The 10,053-nt window shown below is 35.1% G+C and overlaps 1 protein-coding gene across 3 annotated transcripts; it reads right to left on the reverse strand.

Moving 5' to 3' along the window:
- Positions 1-2,695: 2,695 nt before the first annotated feature.
- On the reverse strand, positions 2,696-7,644 carry LOC115977425 (peptidyl-tRNA hydrolase, mitochondrial). 3 transcript variants are annotated; one of them, XM_031099269.1, is made up of 9 exons: positions 7,473-7,641; positions 6,090-6,358; positions 5,909-5,993; positions 5,730-5,797; positions 5,404-5,454; positions 5,240-5,313; positions 3,805-3,863; positions 3,641-3,717; positions 2,696-2,970 (listed from the first exon to the last, which is right to left on the reverse strand). In XM_031099269.1, exons 2-9 carry the CDS (start codon positions 6,195-6,197, stop codon positions 2,839-2,841), a joined length of 654 nt encoding a protein of 217 aa, XP_030955129.1. In that variant the 5' UTR covers positions 6,198-6,358; positions 7,473-7,641; the 3' UTR covers positions 2,696-2,838. The 3 variants fall into 3 exon arrangements, with proteins under 3 accessions (XP_030955129.1, XP_030955137.1, XP_030955144.1); XM_031099277.1 differs by having other exon boundaries at positions 7,469-7,641; XM_031099284.1 differs by lacking the exon at positions 3,805-3,863 and having other exon boundaries at positions 2,881-2,970; positions 7,473-7,644.
- Between the last annotated feature and the right edge of the window lie 2,409 nt (positions 7,645-10,053).

Here is a 10,053-nt window from a genome sequence, read left to right on the forward strand (position 1 = left end):
TAAAATATCAAATTCTCTTGATTTTTTTAATTGTTTCTCTTTCTTTACACACAATAACCGTCATCCACTCTCTTCCTTCACCCATGTGATACATAAAGAAAAAATAAAAAACTAAATGAAAAATAAATAGTGTTAATTTAAATTTACACAGTTATTAAAGTAACTTTACAAATTCACATATTTTAGCTTGGCTAGTATGGATGATTTTGGAACTTAAATATGTAAGATTAAGCACTTTTTTTTTCTATTTTGCATTGACCGATGCAAGCTCTTAGCATGCTTATTGTGAATGACGTTATTTTTTTTTTATTTTTTAACAACCTTACTAATTCTTGCACTCTACACGTATCCAAGGTTTGACATTTAGGAGACACGCCCTGATTTCTATATGTTTATCAATGGAAAAACATATAAAAACTATTGTTACCTTTCAAAAAAATTATGAGTTTAAATTCTTTATGTAGTAATTTATTATTTTTCATACAAATGTGTAAAAGTTCTAAATTTTGAAAATAATTATATAATAAATTTCATAAATTAATATTATTTTCCAGTTTAACCAAAAAAACATATAGAAAATTGTTATAAGTTCAAATGACCTTTTTCTGCTCTAAGGGTAGTTGGGCCCAGTCAAGGATCCATGGGTTTCTTTAGCAGGCCTTCCTACACATCGATTACAAGAAGATGGGCCAACCTCCTTCAGGTATCATTGATTTGAGCTTGGATTGGATTATTTGTTTGATTTGGGCTCTGTTTGATTGCAATGCTTCTCTCTTTCCACCTTCTTCTTGATGCTTGCGTGGTTCTTGAGGTCAGGTTTGAACTTTGAAAATGTAAAAGTTATTCCTTTCCTTCTTCATTTTCTTTGCTTGATAGTTATTCCTTTCCTTTGAGTGTAAGCAAAAAACAATGACCGTAATGTTTGTTGGCACAAAAAAAAGAGACCTACAATGTTTTATTCCTTTAATTAAGTATTTTTATTGTCAACCTAAGATGTACTGCTTTAGCTTTAGTTGTAACACACTTTTCCAAATGCCCATTTCACTCTCAATGTGTAGGAAGTAGGAACATAATACCGGGATGTGTCATCTTGGCCTCTTGGGTAACGATGCCATTGGTTTATAATTTTCCTTTTTGTCCATGATTGGTTTACCATTTGAGATCTAGCTCTTTGCTTTCCAATCCTTTAAGAGGTGACTATTTCAATTAGTGGCTTTGAACTCTGATTTTGTTCTCAATTTTTCCTTATGGGAAGTCACTTAATTAAGTTGTCTTGTCATTCTCTCACACTCCTTATTGTACATTGTTCACATACATAATCTATTTTCATATTTATAATATGGATATCAATTATATATATATATATATATATATGGACATTGCGCGTGAAATTATAGACATTATGTGTATGGAGTGTACATCAACAAGTGTGAGAGAATGATTCTTATTTATTTATTAAGCTAGTCTAATAGAAGTTTTCCTAGTAAAACCGGTTTCCTATTTTGAGTAATCATTAAAGTGAATGTAGAATCACATTATGATACTTCACAAAAATGCATTGATCTAAATGAATGTAAACTCAGCCAGGACTTTGCCTTTAGATGTGAGTGGTAATCACTTCTCTCTTAATTAACCTTTTCATGTTTTGATTTAATCTTAGATGCTTAATCTTGATCACCATAAGCTAGTCGTGGCTCCATTCAATGGTTTAGATGTGGAGGACACAATTGTGTGATCAATGAGCCTTAATCCCATTAGAAGTTAGAACATGATTTGTCGAGTCAAAAATGGTAAGCAAAGCAAAATAGTAGTTAATCGTTTGTTTTCATCATTTTTCTTGCTACATCTGTACATCAGATATTGTTGTTTTGCTCATATAATTTGAGTATATAAGCTTGTTGTTACTCATCATGCCCTTTGCTTTACTTCTCAATGTAATGTAGGCCTACAGGTCTATTGGATGGATCAAGAATGGGATCTGTTTGCACTTTGCATATCGAGATTGCAATACCATGGCTTTGTATTTTGGATCACCACCATGATTATATTTTCCACTTACTGCCTTATTGGACAGGTGCGTAACTTTAATTTAATTTTCTGAAGCAGTTTATTAATTTTTTTCCTTTCTATTGAATCTCCTCCCATAAGAATGTTATCTTGCATTGCCTAAAGTTTTTAAGGTCAATTTTGCAGTTTTGATCGTATCACTAGTTAGGGATATTAAGGTTCCTCTCTGTTTTTGCTATGGTTAGTATATTTGCACATATAAAATAAAAACACACAAAGCTCTTTATCAAAGCTAGAGTTTTTCTCACATTACAACAAATTTATTTTCACCACCCAAATAAAATATTAAATTATACGTAACAATTTCATTACCAAATTATGTGTATCAATTCATGGTCATAGACTAAGCAGTTCTAGCAAAAATGAAACAATTTTGGGGTAGTTGGATTTTGTTAACTGATCTAGTTGAATTTCTAGCTGAGCATAAGTCAGTAGTATGTCAAGATAAGCTATGAACAGAATTAATTAGCCTATAGTGTCATTTTTATTTATTTTTTAACAGTGATTAGCCTAGTGTCATTAAGCTTTGCAATTTTATGAAAGTAGTTTGACAAGAGTTACTAGAAAGATAGTGTAATATGATTATCAAAAAAAAAAAATGGTGTAATAGTGATCAGTAAGTTGAGTAGATTAAAAAAAATGGATTATTAACAGTGAAATAATAAAGGCAGAGCCATGGTGGAACAGATAGAACAGCCTGTATAAGCGAAGCTGAAACCAACGTTATTTGCCGAAATGGTGCCTCTAACCTCCCCCTAAGTAATAATGTTGTCATGTAGGCATAGTCTGCAATCTTATATGCTTGTACTTTTGCTCCCTGTTAAAGCTTCTTGCACTCTCTGTCAATCCTCTAGATAAAAGAAGCTTTAAACCGCTAACCCCCTCTTGCATAGCAGTATCAATCTAGTACAAAAAAGCATAGCATATTACTCGACCAATTAAGAGCAAAAGTTGCACACCATTCCCATTTCAATTCATAAAATAGTTAAGCCAGATGACAAAGCAAGAACTAGAACCGAACTTCCACTTATAGCCTGATGTTGTAAAACAAAACAGACCTTCAAAAGATAGATAAAGACTCAAATCAAATATCATTTAGAATCTGAATGGGGAATCTGTAACACATTTTTAATCTGAAAATATGGTGAAATTCATATGTATTGGATATAACAAAGATCCAAATTCACATAAAATAAATTGCAAAATGCTCCAAAACACCCTTAAATATTTCTATTATTTGTTGTTTGAAGCTCCCCTTCCCCCTCCCCAGGGGAATCAAAACTTATAACAATAAAATAATAATAATAAATATTAAAGATGAATTGTAGCTATCCGTTGCAAATTAACATCAAATTAGGGTGTTGATTGCAAAATTTAAAATTTTAGGGTGCACCTTGCAAATGCGCCTATAGTTTAGTGTGGATGGTTTCAATTAACCCAAAAAAAATAAAAAATAAAAAAAAAGAGTTCTATTAACTGGCTTTGGAATCCTAATAAGGAGAAGGTTGTCTTGAACATACGGGTTAACTACACTGCTGTCTAACATAATCAAGATTAAGCAACCACGACTTACTCGTTCCTGAGCCCTTGCATTGAACTTTTGAAGCAGGAATGCTTTGGGATCCATTTGTCCAGGAGGCCTCCCAATACCTAACAAGATAATCAAAATAGTTTCAGTACAAAAAGAGAATTAAAGCAGTTAGGAACTGCATTTACATTATGAGCATCCAAACTAACCAATCCTTAGCCGAGGAAATTCTCTGTTCCCTCGAAATTGATCAATCACACTCTTCAGCCTAGTTTAAATATAACCCAAAAAAAAAAAGTATGAGTACAGATGTTCCACGAAATGCACTTAAAATCAACACCAAAACTATGCAGAAACAACCCCACCAATTCATGATTAAAAAGGACATATATCAACACTCCTACTTGGAGAATAAAAATCAGTCGCATACTTTCTATTTTCAGACTACACCCAAAACACACTCATAAAGAAATCCGCATGTATGGGTGGCTAGAAGGGATGCAACTACATAGTATATGATGCTTTTTATCCAATAAAAATAAGCTGCAAGCACATCCCTTCCAACCAAGTCCTAGTTACCACACAATTTCCTAATGCGATCAATTTTAATACTAATTCAACAAGGCCCAATGTAATACATCAAAGACCCTCTGCAAAATTAATCCTCATTTAAAATTTTCAAGTACAAAATTTTAAAATCAAAACACGGTGGTCAATAACAAATAGTCACAAGCCACATTCATAAGGATTTAACTAGAGATTATATGCAGGCTAGCAGATTAATTACCAAACCAAAAAATAATAATAAAAAGGCTATCAAATCAGGACATAGAGTAGGAAAAAATATACTGGATCCTTGCACTCTCTAAACTTGTGTACAAATTAAGTCTTTTGTAATGATGAATAAAAGCTATGCAGGAGGAAATTAATATGAAATATGGAATCATTCAAATAGCAGCAAGCCTAGTCAAAATATAAGAACAAACATGCATTTAGAGTAACACCATGCTTCCAATAACCACACACAAAACAATATAATCTGTTTCTTTTCTGATTATCATTATATCTCACAATGGTAATGACTTTTCCCTTTCAAGTTCTACCTCCCATCTTATAAAGATTAAGAAAACAAGGTTCCATCTCCTACTTCTTAATAACTAAATAAAATTCCTCAACTCTGGCTGCAGTCTCCTAAATACATACCCTTAACTGACTTTACCACATTGTCCTATCCTATGTCATATACCCAATACCTCTCCTAGTGTAAATCTACATGCTTAGACGTCATGCTACCAGAGTACCATCCTAGCACCAAATAGAATATCTTATGCTGATCCATCCATCTTTAGTTATATCAAACATACACCACATCTCTCATTTCATTTGTTTCCAAATAAAGGATCATATGCCTTCCAGTTCCAGAATTCTGGTCTTTTATCTTCTTCATCATTTGCCTTTCCAATAGTCAAGGAATTGCAATACTAGGCTATTTAAATTATAAGAGTGAGAAACTTTCAAGTGTTTGAGCAGATCTAAATTCATATCAAGCAACATTGTGCAAAAGCCAAACCATAATTGTCATGATAACTTATGCATGAGGAATGAAAGCTGCTTAAATAGTCAACCATTATCTTCCCCACATACCCATTGTGGCTTCCATGACCTCCTTTGTCATTAAGACGAAGCACCCCACAAGGCAAGCCCATGTCATCATGAAGCTACAGCCATAAAAAACTTATAAAGAACAGTGACATCATTGTTATCAATTAAACAGAACTTTTTTTAATTCCATTAAAAAGAAAAATTACCACAAGCACACGATTAAGAGGTAACTTATAATAAGCTGCAAGTGGTCCAGCCTGCAATTAATAGAAGAAATGCACAAGTCATTGCATAAAACTGATAACCGTGTGAGAATCCAAACATAAAGAAAAGTTAAACATCACTAACACAATTCACTGATTCAGTAGGCTAGTATTAATACAGTAGTGAGAATGAGATAAGAAATCGGGTATAGTGCAGAGTGTAGCTTTAAAAAAGAAAGCACCATCCATATCACACAAAAGATAGTTGCCCTCATTGTTATTGATGTAATATCAAGTTTCATGTAAAGTGAAAAGTCTCAGTCACTTACAGATTCACCACTAAGATTCATGTAAGTTTGAGGCTTTGCAAGGAAAACAGGGACTTCACCAACAAAACCTGATATTGATTACAAAAAAATTCAACCAACGGAAACCCCCAAAAAAATGAAGAAAAAATATTGTAGAATATATTTAAAGTGGGAGAGCTTAACAAAGTGAGTGAGCTTGCCTTCCCCGAAGATAGCTTTGCAATGAACCGTGTTCATTGAAATCCCTTGTGATTCAGCAAATGCATCAATCAGCTCAAACCCCACCTGATACAAACCAAGTTAAGAACGTACTTTGATGTTAACTAAAATTTAAAGAAACTGAAATTGGGGTCATGAGAGGCATAAAATTTTGAATGTTACATTGTGTCTGGTTCCTCTATACTTATCTCCAGGGTTGCCCAAGCCTACAAAGAGCCATGGTTGCGGAGCAGCAGTGCTAAAGCAACGCCTACTTAACCTGTTAAGCATCTTCTTTCATGTTCTGTAATGCCTCCACTGGGGTACACAACCATAACTCAAGGCAAAACAAGGAAAAATACAACAACCAAGCCTTAGTCTCAAAATTCTGGATTCAGCTATGGGTCCCCAAAAATAAAAAAGAGTACTCTTCTTCACCAAGCTCTGGTCACCTGCAATGATTTTGTTCAAAAGTAATAAGAAAATTGATTGAAAGAGGAGAACCTTAAATACGCATGATGTATACAAAAGCGCTGCCCAAAAAGAATTAGAAATCACTAGCAATGATAATCTCATAATGAGCAATGATAGGGAAACAACTTGCTAAAGTGATAAATTGTGATTGAGGCAACTTTACTTTCATAAGTGCCCACCACTGACAACACTTTTATTACTCCCTAATCACAACAGGCCACACCAACAATTGTGGAGAAGAAGGAAGGAAAAAAAAAAAGTGTTCCTAGACTAATTGTATCAGAACCCATGTGAGACCCTCACTAGCACACCCATATCCAGAATTCAAAGCTCAAAAAGGCCAATGAAGATTATACAGTTATACATACAGCCAATATATAAATGCACAATCTTTAAATATTTTAAAAATCTAAACCATACTTGCTAGCTTTTTGAATTGAAATTGCCCCAAATTGATTACATCCAAATATCAAATAAACTACAAGATAACAAACATTACGAGCGATTATAATTTCCCGATTATCTAAAGGCCTCAATCAGTTTATGAAGAAGAAAGATGCTTAGAAACAGCTACTGTAACTTTAAATGAATACCATGATCTTTGAAGAGAATGATAGTGGCTATGAGATGAAATTTCAGGTACATTAACTAGTGCTTACGAAGTGTTTGAAAAAATGTCTAAATAGTTTTAAAACATTGTTTCGGAATACAAAACTAAAATCTTATTTTGATAATTCAGACAAAATTTTACAACCACAAAACATAGGAAACAAGGAAACTCAAAAACCTTGGCCAGAACAAACATCACACAAAGCAGAGCATAAGCTCAAGCACAACCCACAGCCTACAATATATACACTCAAACACTTTGCAACACCTAACACTATAGCTCACTACAAAAGTGTTAAAAATTACAGAAGCTAAAAAATTCCAAACGATAAAATCACATTCTTTGATTCCTTAGTAACTTCATTTAACTCCATAACCCTAAGACAATTTCAGCTATTTTAATCCAACCAAAAAATTGCACATTGTCCAAAGAAAACAGAAGGAGATAGAGAGAGAGCTGGAGAGAAGAGAAAAAGAACCTACTGTCGGCGTGGCCGTCGCCGCTGCCTTGGAGCTGACCTGGAGCCGTCGACAGACTGAGTCACGGTCTGGGTTGCAGAGCAGAGGAGAGGTGGCTGGGTTATTGGTTAGTGAAGGGATGGGTTCGTTTAAGCGGTGTCGTTTAAGCTGCATAGAAACAAACTTTAAGGTGTAATTTACCATTTATCTTTTCTTTTCTTTTTTTTTTCTTTTTTTTTTAAGAGTTTAACCAATGGCATCCGCTCCTGATAATAAAGAATTATCAAAGTAAGATACCAATCAGTTTTGATATAGGCGGGTATTAAACCCCATATCTCTTATACAACCATTAGAGACTTTACAAATTAAGCTAATTGGGACCCATTTTTTTTCTTTTTTTTCAATTTGCAGATGTTTTGATATTGTTTAGGCCAATGTGAGTGGAATGATTTAATTGGAGAACCTAAACCGGTTTGGATCGAGGGAAGTAAAGAGAACCAAGGAGTAGATCTAAAAACCTCATAAACTAACCTAGTGGAGTTGGCTGAGTGGTTGTCTCAAATAGAGGTAAAAGAACTTGAGTTCGAGCTCAGCACTCTGAAAAAACCTCTTAGGTTGGTGATTTACCTCTACCCACTCATTGCGACAGTGATTAGTCCCTTAGTTGAAAATTTTTGGGATACACCGAGTCTAAGACCCAGAAAAAGAAACTCATCAACTTTTCATACCATTTCACTTCATTAACCTATATATGTCTTTAGGGTAACAATGTAATTTTAACATAATTTTGTTAGATCAATCATTTCAAGCAGTGGCAAAATCAGACTATTTTCTTAGAGGGCCAATGTGTATAAGTTAGTGTCCATTTGAAAATAATTTATTTAGCTAAAACTGAAAACTTTTTGCTAAAAGTACGGTAGATAAAAGTAAAAGTTAGCTGAATAATACAATAGAACCTATGAATAGTATCAAAAAGTGCAGTGAAACCTATGAATAGTAGAAAAAAATTGAAAGTGTAAATAAGCTGAAAATTTTAGCTCATCTCAAACGTACGCTTAGGGTACGTTTGGTACACTGAATGTGGATTACAACAGGAATGGTAATCTTTATTACTGGGAATACAATGTGTTGTAATGGAATAACTAAACCTATTCATTAGTTTGGTTGTGAGTTGTAATATTAGAATAAAACTTATGATCTATTTTAGGAAATATCTTATTTATACAATTATATTTCCTAAAAAATAATATATTTTAAATTTTAGAGAGATGAGTTATTTTTTGATAATTTTTTATTTCTATAATTGTTAGGTGGATATAGAAAGTTTATTTATTTGGAAATATATTAATGTTATAAGTTATTACATCTACTAAGGAATAGCTATTATAACCTGTAAGGACACGATTATTAACGATCCAAGAATGACATTGGGCTCGTACGTAGAGGGCCTGAACAATATAATTTGTAGAATGTGGGCTTGAAAGGCTTGATCTTGGTCACTGGACAGAGGTCTAGTCGTGGTTCTTATGGAAGCTCATATGAGGGTGGACCTAGCGTGACTGACAAAACCTTCCTTCAGTGCGACCTATGGGGTTTTTGTCCTCTGACCCCGTCCGAGGAGCTTAGTGTCCTCCCCCCCCTCTCTTCCCCTAGGCTCTTCTCCCCTTTTATACTAGTAGTTATTTTCCTTTTAATGTCCATGTGTAAGTTTCACTTTCTGGGATGGAGACTTGTTCTATCAACCCATACCTAGAATGGTTGGGAAATAGACGTAAAGGTTGAATAGCATGGTCAAGAGCATGGACCTGTCGGACGCAGAGTTCTTTATCACAACATTGGCAGCTTTTTCACTTGCCCTGCCTTTGCACTAAGCTCATCATTTTTCTTTAGGTGTCTTATGGGATGCTGAGCGTGAGATCGTTCTCGGCCACATCCTTGGGCCTTTTGGGGCTTTCATTATGCGTCCTCGGTAATAGGTCTCCTCGACTTGGGTCTTGAGCCCTAATGTAAAGTGGGCCGGGACCACAAATTATCCGGCCCCACAATAGGCCTTCAAAATCATACTACCCGACCTCATGGTTAGGGAGGAGGGTTTTGGTGATGTCGGGCCCAAACCATGGCTTGCCCAGCTCTGCACTTCATTAATATCGGGGTTTCTCTATTTGCATGGGAGGCGTGTTGGATTATGAGACATCCCCCCATATTCACTCACGCGGTGTCCTCGACGTTTCAGTGCTCGAGGCGCGTCATTAATATGTCCCCTTCACGAGGCTATCCAAATCTTATGGTTGTAGACGGCGTTGGGAGTTGAGCAAAAATTGTCTTGTCTGTAGCATTTCTTGGGAACCTGCGTATATTAAATGCCTCCAACTTGCCCTCTATATAAGAAGTAGGATAGGAGGTTACTCCCTTCACGTACAAAACCCTGGCCCCTTCAAATTCTTAATCCTTCAGCTGTGCTCCTAGTCTTCGTCTCCAGTGCAATCAAACCTTAGAGTAATATGTTTGAGGCACGAGTGGGGGTGAAGGAACCACACCCGCTCCAGAAGCACTGGGTCTCTCTGAGTCTTAGGATGGCGCGGTCAGGGCAGGGAAGACAGAGACT

Source organism: Quercus lobata, chromosome 1 (genome assembly GCF_001633185.2).
Source record: "Quercus lobata isolate SW786 chromosome 1, ValleyOak3.0 Primary Assembly, whole genome shotgun sequence".
NCBI lineage: Eukaryota > Viridiplantae > Streptophyta > Magnoliopsida > Fagales > Fagaceae > Quercus > Quercus lobata.